We start from the raw sequence: 15,428 nt of genomic DNA on the forward strand, positions 1-15,428 counted from the left end.
TGCGAATATTGTTCACCCTCTCCGTGTACTGCTCCTGCTCTGGTAATGCCATGAGCCAGCTGAAATTATAAGAGATTAATCTTTTTTTTAAATTGGAAGATGATTTCAGTGACAAATTATGCAGCTGTTAATGATATGGAATGAGTGTACGGGCTTATGTATTGCACAATAAAAGTCCACATGGGGAATTTGATCCATCACTGGATATTTTTATGCCTTTTCTATAACACTCAGCATATTTGTCATCATGAAGACATGCAGCAGTGAAGGAGGTGATGCATGGGGCATGGAGCAGTGTGTCTGTGGAGAATTTCCCTGAGTCATTTCCACTCTGTACACTGATTCTGGACTACATGTGCAGAGTCTGACTTGCTATCGGTTCCAGATCCCTTCGACGCCCAGAATGTTGCCTGAGTCAGATGCCCTGTCACTCCAAACAGTAACCCTGCAGTATTTACAGCAGCATCGTAAGACACATGGGACAGTGAGATGGCAGTTGCTGCCAGTTGGACCAAATGAGTGGCCCTGGTCCAAAATAAGAGAGCCTATAAGAGAATAATAGTGCCCCAGTGTGACAAGCCTGGAAGCGGCCTCCTCCTTTCATTGAACCTAAAACAACTGAAACACATTGTTTTTGATATTAGGAAAATACAACCCTTTTCGCCTGAAGTTAAACTCAAAATATCACTGATCTGACACCCATAAAACACACATTTGTAACAGTTTGCATTTTTTTTTCCTCTGATTTTGTGGTGACTTCAGTGAAAATGTAACCTTTTTTAAATTCTGATTTAAAAGCTATTTTTAAAGGATTTAATTATTCCCTAAGTATGTACTTCAGTACTTTCTTTGCTTATTTTCTGTCTTTTTTTTTTTTTTGCTGATTTCCACAGACACAACGCTAAGTGAAGAGACAAGGCACTTTATCAAGGCTATATGAGAATGGAATCTTATAAGAAATTATAAGAAAACTGTTCTATGTCATTATGTCAGATTTTCAGAATGATGACATCAGATCATTACATTTTTATTTAACAAGAGAAATAAGGTAAACTCCATGTATGAATAAGATATTTCAAGTAATTTAACTAAGAAGTGCTTCCTTTTATGTTTTTTTCCTTGAGACTTTCCGACTTTTTGTTTATTTTACAGTAATGGTTGAATCTGTATTTACTAACCTGTTAAATTATATAATTTTGACTAATAATCTAAAGAGTTTTAAGCAGTCTTAATCAGCTGGTGCCTCTCATGGTCTCAAGCAGTTATGTAAATGTTCTGTGCCATAAGAGTAAACCCTGAGTAAAAACATTCCACAAACAAAAAGAGTTAATTTGCTCTCAGGCCAAGATGCCCTGCTATGATCCAGTTTGCTCCGTGTCTCTTACAGCTGTAAAAGCACAGCCTACGAGCCGAGGGACACGGCAGTCCACACTCTCACGCAGCTGTGTTGAACATCCTGCAATTCTCAAGAGAAACCATGTGAACAATTTTTAGGTTCTCATGTAATTAAACATAAGCAGAAGCTCTGATGCTGAAAACTGAAATATGAGTTAGATTATATGTCTTTCAACGTGAAAAAACATGATTATAGGCTTGTGATTGTCACTGTATAGGTGTTTATATCATGTAGCTGAGCCACAGAACTTCATTCATTCAACCTAAATCCTTGCTTCTCTGAATTTTCTTACATTCCCACAAGAAAATATGAATTTATATCAGGAAGGAAAGTATCCTGTACAAGTGATCACAGTTCATTGGGGACTTTACCGCCTCCGCCTCAATCAGAGCCACCATTAAATATCTTTGGGAATCAGAATGCTCTTTCACACTATTGATATAAAACTTTTATTTTAGACAACTGTAAAGTTCAAAACATTTCATTTTTCAAGGTGGCTTTGCTTTTCTTTTAAGAAAATTTACCATAATTTTTGATCAAATGTTTTTTAGCCCATTGTTTAATATATTATTAGCAGTAATCAGTAGAATAGTTAAATTTCAATACATATTGACTTAATTTTAGCACTTCCACTGCCAGTGAGAGTAATAATGCTTGTATGCAATCCATTTCTCTCATACCAGCTAGATTGGAGCTGTGAGTGTCCTGTAAATGTCCTGAAAAGCAGTGGGAGCCTAGATTTATTCAAGACTGAATGTGAGTGGGCTCACGCAATTTACATGGCAATTAAAATTTAGCATGGCTTTAATAGTGCTAGCCTCAGTGGGACACCTGAAACATCTTAGAGGCAGATCTGGGTGTGTGGTCTGTGGGTGGAGACAGGTGTAACGCAATGTTTGATGCTTCTGAAGCTTCCAAGGTCAGAGGACTGATGGTGGCTTTACAGCAGCACTAGTGGAAACTGTATTTCTGTCCTTAAAAACACACACAACTAAACTGCACCTGTATGTAATTTAGCATTCGGTAGAAGAGGCGTTCCCTGCCACCAATCGGGACACAAATAAACCACGTTAATAACGGTGTTTGGGTCAGTGCATGAAAAAATGCCGATGTCTCCCTGAGCCGGTCCTTAGTCTAAATAAATGCAGAGGGTTGCGTCAGGAAGAGTATCTGAGAATGATATATACAGATTGGCCAAACAGAGAGATAAAGATGGAAAGGATGTACAGCAGGTCTGAGTGACAAAGGAAAGAGAGGTAAATGTATTGACAGATGCTAGAAGAGTGATGGGAAGATGGAAAGAGTACTTTGAAGAGCTGATGAATGTGGAAAATGAAAGAGAGGCAAGGGTAAAAGAGGTGACTATTGCAGACCACAAAGTAGCAGAGATTAGTAAAAGTGAAGTGAGGAAAGCATTGAAGAGGATGAAGAGAGGAAAGGTAGTTGGTCCTGATGATATACCTGCGGAGGTATGGAAGTGTCTAGGAGAGGCAGTGGTATAGTTTCTGACAAGATTATTCAACAGGATCTTAGAGAGTGAGAAGATGCCTGAAGAAGGGAGGTGAAGTGTGATGGTGCTCATTTCTAAGAATAAGGGGGGGCGTGCAGAATTGCGGCAGCTATAGAGGAATAAAGTTGATGAGCCATACAATGAAGTTATGGGAAAGAGTTGTGGAAACTGGACTGAGAGCAGAAGTCAGCATTTGTGAAGAGCATTAGGCTTCATGCCGAAAAAGAGTAATACAGATGCAGTATTTGCTTTGAGAATGCTAATAGAGAAGTACAGAGAAGGCCGAGGGAGCTGTATTGTTTTTGTATACCTTGAAAAAGCATATGACAGGGTGCCAAGAATGGAACTCTGGTATTGTATGAGGAAATCTGGAGTGGCAGAGAAGTATGTTAGACTGGTGCAAGACATGTACGCTAGCTGTGAGACAGTGGTGCGGTGTGCTGGAGGGGTAACAGAGAAGTTCAAGGTGGAGGTGGGACTCCATCAGGGATCAGCTCTGAGCCCCTTCTTGATTGCAGTGGTGATGGACAGATGAAGTTAGAGAGGAATCTCCATGGACCATGATATTTGCAGATGACATTGTGATCTGTAGTGAGAGCAGAAAATAGGTTGAGGAAAATCTAGAGAGGTTTAAGTATGCTCTGGAAAGGAGAGGAAGGAAGGTTAGTTGTAGCAAAACAGACTATATGTGTGTGAATAAGAGGAACCCGGGTGGAGATCAAGAAGTTGGAGGATTTTAGGTACTTTGGGTCTACAGTCCAGAGCAGGGGACAGTGTGGAAAAGAAGGGAGGAGCAAGCAAGTAAGAATGGGTGAAGAAAACTGTCAGGGGTACTTTGGGGTACTACAAGACAGTGGTGAGACCGGCGATGCTGTATGGCCAAGAAAAAGTTACAATGACGAAAAGACAGGAGGCAAAACTAGAGGTTGCAGAAATCAAGATGCTAAGGTTCTCTTTGGGAGTAACCAGGATGGATAGGATCGGGAAAGAGTCTATCAGAAGAACAGCATATGTTAGATGTTTGGAGAGAAGGTCAGAGAAGCCAGACTGAGATGATTCGGTCATGTACAGAGGAGGGATAGTGAATAAATTGGTAGACAGATGCTTGAATTGGTCTCGCGTAAGACCAAGGAGGAGATTTATGTATGTATTGAGAGGATATGAAGGTAGTTGGTGTGAGAGAGGAGAACACAGAGAATAGGGTTAGATGGAGGAGGTTGATTTGCTGTGGTGACCCCTGAAGGAAAAAGCCGAAAGGAGAAGCAGAAGAAGGGGTCAGTGCATGAAAATAGGTGTGTCAGCACAGCATAAAGATTAGACAGTGATTATCCAGTGGGGTGTGGTGTTTTTACAGTAAGCAGACATTAAGTCAGAAATGGCTACATTCAGGGTCTGTTTGTACGACCTGCAGCGATGTACCATGACCACCAAAGAACACTAGCAGACGGTTGAAAATAAAAATGTCTCCAACAAAACCACATTTTTGGTGACTAAAACAATTAAACCAGGAGAACTCTTTGAGTGATTTCCTCGCTTCTTTCTATATTGTTATGATAAAGCACTGTTGAGATGTTTAAGATCATGTAGATAACACCGTTCTGCATCACAGTCCCAGTAGCTGACAAATGCTCAAGTGTTCAACCTTTCATTGGTAAGACAAGTTAAAATCGTAACAAGAAGTCGCTGCGTAATGTCTGACCTCAAACCTGGTCATGACAATGTTTCCCAGGAAGTATGAAGCATTCCAGCAGTTCACAGGGAGTTGACACAGAGGCCAGGAGGTCTCATCTTAACAGAGAAAAGATCATAAAAACTTGTATTCAGTCTGTGTCCTTGCCCCACGGCTCTGGTGTTGCTAGTAAAGCTGTGTGGATCATATGGTTGTAATAAAGTGGTGGGAACCAAAGCGGCCATTACAGCCCAATTAAACTGCCATCACCATGTAATGGAGGCCCTGGACCAAGCCTTCACTGACAGTGAGTGCTTACAAACACCCATCGAAGCAATGATTCTGCTTTGAACGTTTTCTTTTAATCATCTCATTTTCGCTGTGCAATAAATCACAGCAGCGTGTGGCGCATCGGCCATGTGAGGCATCGCTTCATCTGTTCACGTCACCTGAAGTCTGGAGGAAACCTCTGCGGTGCACAGGAAAACATCCTGAGGCCGCTGCAGCAATGTGCTGAGCACCAGACTTTCCACACAACAAACACTGCCGCCTTCACTGTGCAGCCAAATGTGTATATACACACTGTCCGATTGCTGGTGAAGACTGTAGGTCCCCTGCTTGTATGTTTGAGAGACATTGTACATTCCACTGCTTAAAAATGTCCGCACAATTATCAGGGTGAGTTTTTATGCACATATTCATGCTGACAGGAAAACTTTAAATTCTGATATGAAATTTTGCATTTGAAATTTTTGAAGTGAATGAATTTTTTCATCTTTGAAATTGTTTTTATAAACTAAAGTCTTTCATTTGACCTCATTTCTTTGTTACCTCCTTATAATTAATAGACAAATCTGGCACATGTAATAGTTAAATCAAAATATGTCATTAAAATGCGCCGTTATGTCAATTCAGAGGGGGACACAAATGACAATTTACAGGCAGATAGGATGTACCTGAGTCAGTGCTGTAGTTTTGTTCAGGTATATGGTTTGTGTGGCTTCTTAATACACCCTGGTTAACAAGATGGTTTTCTCTGTCCCATTTGTTGGCAGTTGGATATACTGAATTTTCTCTCATCACCCAATGTAAACTTAATCAGCACTTTATTTACATATTGTTTTCCATTTTTGATGCTATAAGTACAGTGCTCCCCTTATTTAGTTACTTGTGGGGAAAAAACTAAAAATGACTTCTGATTCACATTTAATACTCAAGTAGTTATCCCAGTAATATCACAGTATCCATTTACAACTGTTAAGGAGGCAGTTTTTTCACAATATTAAGTGATAACTGCACCAGATTATCAAAAAGATTCTTTTTAAGAGGTCAACCTCAAGTCAGCATAGGAAGTCAGAAGTGACAGTTCACCATCACCAAGCAACATAGAGCAAATTCACAAATCAACTGTTTGTCTTCACTGCCATGACAACTCTCACGTGGCTCCGCCGTCATTCCAGAACACCCAAGTTCAACTTCCTGTTTTGTAGTTAGCCTTTTGTTGGCAAGACCACTGATGGCAGCAACTTTTAGCTTTAGTTTTGACAAGCTGCTTGCCCTGCATCCTGACAAGGGATTCTTTTATGTTGAAAAAAAAAATCCACGTTAAGACACTTTTTTTTATTTCATCAGACTTGAAAAGATTAACACTCAAACAAATTAAATAAAAACAGACCCATAACAGACTTAAAATCTCTTTTTTAATAAGACATTACAATGACATTGTCTGTACATGGTACCCCCAGTCAAAATAGGAACAAGAGCTGCACCAGTCACCAGGAAGCAGCTCCCTCTGACTGTACAACAGATGGACTCTGGTGGAGGTTAACTGTACTTTCGTACTCATGCTACAGATATAGGCTATCATATAATGTCCCAATACTGAGACTGATCAACTGTTGTATCAGATTGAGCGTACTCAGAGCTGAATGACATTCCTTTGGAAAGATTGAGTCAAGTGACTATGCGTTCCCCCAAATAAAAAAAAAAATGCATCCCAACAAGCATGTTTAAGGTACTGGAGGCCTATTTGTTGAATATTCAGCACAATTAGGTATCAAGACATGACACAAAATTCAATCAGTTAACTATATAGCCCACATAAAGGGATTGGGAGCAGGGTAACAAATTGTGACTTTTTCTTTTATGCCCGGACCAATGATGATGGATCATAAGTATGTGATCATTCTTCTCTGTAACTTTCAATCAATACCATTGACAATCAAATGTTTTTCATCACAGTCCTGTGTTTAAGTAAGGTCAAAGTTCTACAGTGCTGGCTGCTGGTGACTTTCACCTTTGTTGGAACAAAGAGAAACCAAAAACACATGTTCATTGCAACAAAGATTGAGGAACCTTGAATGAGCTTCATTCATGAAGATATAAACCTTAGGTTCGATCATAAAATTATATAAAATATGAAAAATAATAGGCCAAGGAGGTGATCTTTCTGACTTTCACAGTTGGACCAATTAGTTCAATATGCATCAGCCGAGACCCCAAATAATGAATGAAATATAGATCTACAACACAGTACAAGCAAACTTCAAGCCGGCCAATCAATCTGAAGATAAATTAGTCATGGGGTAAATGCAGTATTAAAAATAAAAGGGTGGGGGGAATAATCGACTTTATCCTAACCATACTCATTTGAGAAGTTATTTGTTATTTGCAATTTTATTATAGTTTTGACCTAAAACAGTCAGCACTCAATCATTAAGATTTGTAATTTGAAGTTAGCCATGTCAAACCTTCATATAGTCCATCACCTGTGGTCGCACAGGAAGGCTGAACATACCAATTCCTATCTCTTATGCGGGTCAATCCAAGCTTCTCCTGTATTTCATGTGGCTTCATGGCATCTGGAAGGTCTTGCTTATTGGCGAATATCAAGATGATGGCATCCCTCATTTCCCGGTCATTAATGATACGGTGAAGTTCCTGTCTTGCTTCGTCGATGCGATCCCTGTCTGCACAATCCACCACGAAAATAAGCCCTTGGGTGCCTGTATAATAGTGTCGCCACAGGGGACGAATTTTATCTTGGCCTCCAACATCCCAGACGTTGAACTTGACATTTTTGTAGGTGACAGTCTCCACATTAAAGCCAACTGTCGGGATTGTGGTGACAGACTGTCCGAGTTTCAGTTTGTAAAGGATTGTTGTCTTGCCGGCAGCATCGAGTCCAAGCATTAATATTCTCATCTCCTTGTTGCCAAATATTTTGGACAGCATTTTCCCCATCTTGAACTCTTGTGCATAAATTCTTTGTAATATGAAAACAGCAAATGGCAATCTGATGATTTTCAGTTGGGACACAGCTTCAGTTGAACACTAGTTTAGGCTTACTTTTGAGAACATGACCCAGTGAAGGTCAAAGCAAAGAGAAAGAAACGTCAAAGATATACAACCATGTTAAGTACCACCGAACTGTGGGGGTCATGAACTTGTGAGCCTTTTCTTTTGGAGCCAGCGAGGGCCAAGGACATGTACAATCGTGGTATTACAATGTGTGCAGGGCCTACGCACAACACGCACGGCTAGTCTAAAAACTTGAGAGCATCAGTTGCGAGATGGTCATTGTCTCGGCCACAACGTTACAAAACATTGTGAAGAAGACAGGCCGTGATGCGTTTGATTATGGAGGATGGCTGGTGTGTATACAGGGCCCCCAAATAGGCCGCGGTACCGTTACTTGTAAAGTCCTCCTGGTGTGTCTTCTTAATCGGGTGCGCCCCAGTTCCCAACACTGACGCTATCGCAGGAGAAAGCGGCTTTCAGCAGCGAACAGCAAACGTTATTCCATCGAGCTTTCGCGCCGGGCAACTTCACCGTACTCGAGAAAACCCTTGGCGCTCCACGAACGAACGGATTCACTCGTGGAACTTCCTTTCTCTTCCCCCTGAAAATAAGATTTACAAGAGCGTCAGATCAACACAAATTACTTAGCTACAACCCGTGGCTGAGAATGACGGCTATTAAGCTAGCGATAGCAAGCTAACTCCCATCAGCTAAGAAGCTAATGGGAGTTAGCTAGACCGAATGAATCATGTGTCGTGAAAAAATAGCCGCGTCGATGACGAGAGATCGGAGTCGAAAAGCCACCGAGTTGAATTTTCATCTTAAATATCAGCTATTTACCTTCTACTTCCCCTTCTTATTCGAAAAATTAACCCAGCTCCCCCCTTTCTCCTTTGAGCCGAGCTGGTCGCAGTGGTGCTACACCGGAAAGGTGTGGAGCTGCATTAACTGCCACTTCCTCCCCTCGCATTCATTCAGCTGCAACCCGGACTGTCCGAGGCGGTTACGAACGAAAAATTCAAATAAAAGTACAAAAATGTCATCGAGGAAAATATAAATCCATTTGACGTAATTCGACACGCATAAAAAGAGAACATTTGGACGGCTATTCATAGAAATGTAGATTCAGAAAGTTCGTGACTAAAGTGCTAGAGCATGTGACTTCGTGTGGTTCTAGTTTATTTTCAATATACTACGTTGTTTTTTTCATTTGAAAATGCATATATGTCATATATTTCATTCAGCGAACTGCAATCATTTACAAACACATTACAATTACAATAAAGACCACAGTTCGTCCGGGTTCGTTTAAGGGAGGATTAACAGCGCCACTCCTTGGTCAACTCCGTCATCGCTATTTCCATTCAATTGAGCTTTTACTTTTCTTTCTGGAGTAAATTTGAACTGTCGTCATCGATATTGGGGATTTGAAGGATAATTTATTTAAAATGAAGCACTGTTCTCAGAAGACGAAAATGCTGTTGTTTCAAAAAGGCATAGTGGAGGGTGGGGGTAAAAGTGTTTTTGAGAATTCAGAAAGAACCACTGACGACACACGTGACGTATTGATTCAATGAATCCTAATGGGTCATGTCAAAATCAAGAAAACAAAATGGAAATGAAACCAGCATTACTTCATTTTTCATGCTTTTTTTATAGGGTCTGTATGAACTTTATCAAAGAGGGCTTGAACAATATGACCAATTGTATTCTGCCAGGGCACTTATTGTACAGTCCTCATCATCATGGCAAACAACTTCTGAACAAGTGAGGTTGATTTTCAAACAATTCTGGCAGGCGAGTAAGAAAGTTACACTTGGGGTTATCATTTGTAACCTTGGTTATCTGTGTTGCACGGCAGTATTTCACATGTAATAAAGTGTTTGGTCACTTTTGTTGTTTTGTCACATTTTTATTTGCTTTAATGCAGCCTCAGGGCGGCACTGGCCGGAGTGTCCCCGAACCAGCCTCGGGGGGCACAGGACAGTGTCACCTTGAGCCAGTCCCAAGCCTGGATAAATGCATCAGAAAGATGCGTCAGAAAGGGTACCCGGCGTAAAACTTTTGCCAAACCCAAGCATACAAATCAACCATAATAACCAGATCACACCGGATCGGTCGGGGTCCGGGTTAACAACGACCGCCATTGGTACCGATGACCTACAGGGTACCACTGGAAACTGGACTAGTGTAGGTCAAAGACGGAGAGGAGGAAGGTGTGTTCGGAAGCAGAGAGAGAAGAGGAAAGGCAAGAGTCTGGGATTGAGAGTAGGGACTTTGAATATTGGGACTATGACAGGAAAAGGTAGAGAGTCGGTTGAAGGAAGGAAAGTGGATATACTGTGTGTCCAGGAGACCAGGTGGAAAGGTAGTAAGGCTAGAAGCTTAGGAGCAGGCTTTGTTCTATCATGGTACTGACAAGAAGAGAAATGGAGTAGGAGTCATCTTGAGGGAGGAGTTTGTTGGAAATGTTCTGGAGGTGAAAAGAATGCCAGATGGAATTATGAGTCTGAAAATGGAAATTGACGGTGTGATGCTCAATGTTATTAGTGGCTATGCCCCGCAGGTGGGGATGTGAGTTTGAGGAGAAGAAAAAGTTATGGAATGAGTTAGATGAAGTGATGCAGAATATCCCCAAAGTTGAGAGTAGTAATTGGTGCAGACCTCAATGCACATGTTAGTGAAGGCAATAGAGAAGATGAAGAAGTGATGGGCAGATTTGGTATACATGATAGGAATGCAGAGGAACAGATGGTGGTAGATTTTGCAAAAAGGGAGGAGTTGAGAAAGGCTCTGGGTGGTCAGGGAAAGCTTCCAGATGATTGGACAACAACAGCTAATGTTATCAGGGAGACAGGTAGGAGAGTACTTGGTGTGTCATCTGGAAGGAAAGTAGATAAGGAGACTTAATGATGGAATGAGGAAGTGCAGGAGTATATACAGAGAAAAAAGAAGTGAGACACTGAGGGGACTGAAAAGAACAGACAGGAGTAGAGCGAGATACGGCGTAAGGTAAAGGTAGAGGTAACAAAGGCAAAACAAGGGGCGTACGATGACATGTATGCTCGGTTGGACAGTAAGGGGGGAGAGAATGATTTATACAGGTTGGCCAAACAGAGACATAAAGATGGAAAGGATGTACAGCAGGTCCGAGTGACTAAGGATAGAGGGAAATGAATTGACAGATGCTAGAAGAGTGATGGGAAGATGGAAAGAGTACTTTGAAGAGCTGATGAATGTGGAAAATGAAAGAGAGGCAAGGGTAAAAGAGGTGACTATTGTAGAACACAAAGTAGCAGAGATTAGTAAAAGTGAAGTGAGGAAGGCATTGAAGAGGATAAAGAGTGGAAAGGCAGTTGGTCCTGATGATATACCTGCGGAGGTATGGAAGTGTCTAGGAGAGGCAGTGGTATAGTTTCTGACAAGATTATTCAACAGGATCATAGAGAGTGAGAAGATGCCTGAAGAAGGGAGGTGAAGTGAGATGGTGCTCATTTCTAAGAATAAGGGGTGTGTGCAGAATAGTGACAGCTATAGAGGAATAAAGTTGATGAGCCATACAATGAAGTTATGGGAAAGAGTTATGAAAACTAGACTGAGAGCAGAGGTCAGCATTTGTGAAGAGCAGTATGGCTTCATGCAGATGCAATATTTGCAGAAGGCCAGAGGGAGCTGCATTGTATTTTTGTAGACCTAGAAAAAGCATATGACAGAATGCCAAGAGAAGAACTCTGGTATTGTATGAGGAAATCTGGAGTGGCAGAGAAGTATGTTAGACTGGTGCAAGACATGTACGCTAGCTGTGAGACAGTGGTGCGGTGTGCTGGAGGGGTAACAGAGAAGTTCAAGGTGGAGGTGGGACTCCATCAGGGATCAGCTCTGAGCCCCTTCTTGTTTGCAGTGGTGATGGACAGATGAAGTTAGAGAGGAATCTCCATGGACCATGATGTTTGCAGATGACATTGTGATCTGTAGTGAGAGCAGAAAATAGGTTGAGGAAAATCTAGAGAGGTGGAAGTATGCTCTGCAAAGGAGAGGAAGGAAGGTTAGTCGCAGTAAGACAGACTATATGTGTGTGAATAAGAGGAACACCGGGTGGAACAGTGTGACTACAGGGAGTGGAGATCAAGAAATTGGAGGATTTTAGGTACTTGGGGTCAACAGTCCAGAGCAGCAGACAGTGTAGAAAAGAGGTGAAGAGCAAGCAGGTTGGAATGGGTGGAGAAAAGTGTCAGGGGTACTATGTGATAGAAGACTACTGGCCAGAATGAAAGGAAAGGTGTACAAAACAGTGGTGAGACCAGCAATGGTGAATGGCCTAGAAACAGTTACAATGACCAAAAGACAGGAGGCAGAGCTACAAGTTGCAGAGATGAAGATGTTGAGGTTCTCTTTTGGAATGACCAGGATGGATAGGATCAGGAATTAGTCTATCAGAAGAACAGCACATGTTAGATGTTTTGGAGAGAAGGTCAGTGAAGCCAGACTGAGATGGTTCGGTCATGTACAGAGGAGTGATAGTGAATATATTTTTAGAACTGGATATTTGCTGACACTAAGTCATTTCAGATGAGGCATAGGCAAATTTTATCGGCAAATGTGATATCATAAAATTCTGAGTAGTTGTTGAGAATTAAATAATTGAGCAATAATTTTTCTGGAAATGACCCAGTCAACAACAATTCCTGTTGTGGACAGGGTCCTCCACATCAGGTCAAGAAACCTAACCTGGAGGTTGAGGTGTGCTGCGATAAATTGTTTCAGATGAAGCACTGTCCTCAGAAGACAAACCAACCTGAAGCACACCATTTGGGGAATTTGTGAAAATGCTGTTGCTTCAAAAAGGCACAGTGGAGGGTGGGCGTGAACGTTGTTTTTGAGAATTCATAAAGAATCCCTGACGACAGAACGAGGAGGGCCCACTGTGGTTCCCGGGGGTCCCCACCACTACCTCGCCTCAAAACATATATGATATATCCATCGACCCATCTTCTGCCGTTTAACCTGCACTCAGGGTCGTGGGGGATGCTGAAGCTTATCCAGGTGTCATTGGGCGGGCGTCAGGGTACACCCTCGGATGGTCATCAGTCAATTGCAGAGCCACATACAAAGACAAACAACATTCAATCGCTCAAGCCTCTGGGGCAATTTTCCCAATTTACCTGCTGTATGTTTTTGGGCTGTGGGAGATAACTGAAGGTGCCGGAGGAAAGCCACGTAAACAAGGGGAGAACATTCAATCTCCACACAGAAAGGTCCCCTTGCCAGAACAGAACCAGGGTCCTTTGTGCTGTGAGGCCAAAGCGCTAACCACTGCGCCCTGTGCTGCCCGTATATCATATATCATATATCATATATCATACAGGACTGTCTCCAAAAAATAGAATATTGTGATAAAGTTCTTTATCTTCTGTAATGAAATTACAAAAACCAAAATGTCATACATTCTGGATTCATTACAAATCAACTGAAATATTGCAAGCCTTTTATTATTTTGATATTGCTGATTATGGCTTACATCTTAAGAAAACTCAAAAATCCTATCTCAAAATATTAGAATATCATGAAAAAGTCATTTTTGTCTTTTTTAATCGCATTACAGAAGATAAAGAACTTTATCACAATATTCTAATTTTCTGAGACAGTCCTGTATATGATATATGATATATGATATATGATATATGATATATCATCTTGAATGGACTACACATACATGCTCATACAAAAAGAAATTGTGAAGAGGGGTGGACTTCTAATGATTGCATCAGGTATCCGTACAACAAACTGGTCCGATTATTCTGTGTTTTTTTTGAGGTTAAACACTTATTTATATTGATATGTTTGCTTTGACTTCCTTACCTTACCTCACGCTTTGTTGCAGTGGATTTCACTCACATTGATCATATTGTAGACTTGAGAACGGTCTACATGAGTCAAGTGTATTTTATTTGTAAAGCCCAGAATCACAAACTCAGTTCACCTTAAAGGCTGTACAAAACAGAATGAGATCTCATCTTAAAGCCGACACTTGGATATGGAAATCTATCCAAAAACACTTCAACAGCAGTACTGAGGAATCGACTGCAAAACTACATTAAGCAATTTATGACAAGTCATTTTTATCTTAACTCAAAATCTTGTGAAACAACTCGAGATTAAAGCTTCACTGGGTGTCCCCTTGAGGGCATCAGGCCACCACACTTCCATTTTAGCAAATAAACCAGGGATGGGCAAACTACAGCCCGTGGGCCACATCCGTTGGTCTTTCTAATCCGTCCTGCAAAGATTGGTACAGAATTCATACTTGATGTGAATGATTGAATGTTCGGATCAATGAATGTGGGAGTCAAACAGATGATTATTTCATTTTTGGAGCTACATGAAAACACTTGAGAATTTTCATGAGCTGAATGACACAGATTGGCTTTGTGATTTCGCCTTTACTATGGACATACTGACACCCTTGTATGAGCTGGACGTGAAGCTACAAGGGAAAAACCAGTTTGTGCATGAAATGCAAGCAAACATGAGAGCCTTCAAAACCAAGCTGGTTTTATTTTCAAAGCAAATGTGAGACAACGTTCAGACATACATCAGACGAATCTGATATGTACTGTTAACAAATACCTTTTTTTTTTATATTTATCATATCTTGTGCTGACCGGCCCGTCTGTCAAATTTTAAAAGTCAACACGGCCCCGGAGCCAAAAAGTTTGCCCAATCCCGAAATAAACCAGACCTAGAGCTGGAAAAGCGCTGTCACTGAGTTATTTCAGAGACATTGACAAATGTTATCAGCAAATGTGATGTCATAAAATTCCGAGTAGTTGTCGAGAACTAAATCAATGAGCAGTAATTTATCTGGAAATGTTGCCCCCACATTTCCTGTTGTGGGCGGGGTCCTCATTAGCATAGCAAACAAGATTCTGAACAATTCTATGTAGATTTTCACAAATTTTACTGGCAGGTGAGTAAGAAAGTGAGGCTCGGTTGCTTACACCTGGAGGTCGTCATTTGTAACATGAGCTACATGTGTCGCCTTGCAGCGACATCCATAGAAACCTAACTGTGAAACCCACTGTCCTCAGAAGACGAACCAACCCGAAGCACACTATTTGAGGACTTTGTGAAAATGCTGTTTTTTCAAAAAGGCAAAGTGGAGATAGTAGATAAAAGTGTTTTTGAAAATTGAGAAAGAATCACTGACGACACACATAAAGTATAGGTTCTATGAATCCTAATGGGTCATGTCAAAATCAAGAATACAAAATGGAAATGAAAACAACATTACTTACTTACTGTTTCATGCTTTTTTAAAGGGTCTGTATGAACTTTATCAAAGAGGGCTTGAACAATATGAACAACTGTATTCTACCAGGGCACTTATTGTAGAGTCCTCATCATCATTTCAAACAACTTCTGAACAAGTGAAGTTGATTTTCAAACAATTCTGGCAGCGAGTACGAAAGTTACGCTTGGAGGTCATCATTTGCAACCTGGGTTATCCATGTTGCACTGCAGTACTTCACATGTAATAAAGGGTTTTGTCACTT

At 41.1% G+C, this 15,428-nt stretch overlaps 1 protein-coding gene across 1 annotated transcript; it reads right to left on the reverse strand.

Moving 5' to 3' along the window:
• Nucleotides 1-7,144: 7,144 nt before the first annotated feature.
• arf6b (ADP-ribosylation factor 6b) lies at nt 7,145-7,951 on the reverse strand. The gene has a single exon (XM_086149934.1). It carries the CDS (start codon nt 7,816-7,818, stop codon nt 7,291-7,293), a length of 528 nt encoding a protein of 175 aa, XP_086006060.1. The 5' UTR covers nt 7,819-7,951; the 3' UTR covers nt 7,145-7,290.
• Between the last annotated feature and the right edge of the window lie 7,477 nt (nt 7,952-15,428).

The sequence above is a fragment of the Fistularia commersonii genome, chromosome 1, assembly GCF_037954325.1.
Source record: "Fistularia commersonii isolate RoL2024-O1a breed Wild chromosome 1, RoL_Fcom_v1.0, whole genome shotgun sequence".
Lineage (NCBI taxonomy): Eukaryota > Metazoa > Chordata > Actinopteri > Syngnathiformes > Fistulariidae > Fistularia > Fistularia commersonii.

Bases quoted from the DNA above. Each gene is read 5' to 3' on its own strand.
- arf6b (XM_086149934.1), bottom strand. From the start codon at position 7,818: ATGGGGAAAATGCTGTCCAAAATATTTGGCAACAAGGAGATGAGAATA.